Source organism: Eimeria mitis, genomic scaffold (genome assembly GCF_000499745.2).
Source record: "Eimeria mitis Houghton genomic scaffold, Emh_scaff8217, whole genome shotgun sequence".
Taxonomy (NCBI): Eukaryota; Apicomplexa; class Conoidasida; order Eucoccidiorida; family Eimeriidae; genus Eimeria; species Eimeria mitis.
The window spans coordinates 1-214 of NW_013576039.1; the positions used below are offsets into that span (position 1 = coordinate 1).

Consider the following 214-nt stretch of genomic DNA (forward strand, 5'->3'; position numbering starts at 1 on the left):
TATATATATATATATATATATATATATATATATATATATATATATATATATATATATATATACATAAACCCTAAACCCTAAACCCTAAACCCCCGTTCTACCTCTCCTAGGAAAAGATAGCCGCCCGCAGAAACGCAAAACCACCAACAGACTGTCTCCAGCATCCCCCAACCACCTAAACCCTAAACCCTAAACCCTAAACCCTAAACCCTAA

The 214-nt window shown here is 35.0% G+C and overlaps 1 protein-coding gene across 1 annotated transcript in view; it reads right to left on the reverse strand.

Annotated features, from left to right (window-relative positions):
• Window positions 1–106: 106 nt before the first annotated feature.
• Window positions 107–214, reverse strand: part of EMH_0094210 (uncharacterized protein) — a gene marked incomplete at both ends in the record, with an annotated part of 1,127 nt that continues 1,019 nt past the window's right edge. The window contains one exon of the mRNA XM_013502072.1: window positions 107–175. Coding sequence (XP_013357526.1) covers window positions 107–175 — 69 coding nt within the window. The remainder of the gene's footprint in view (window positions 176–214) is intronic.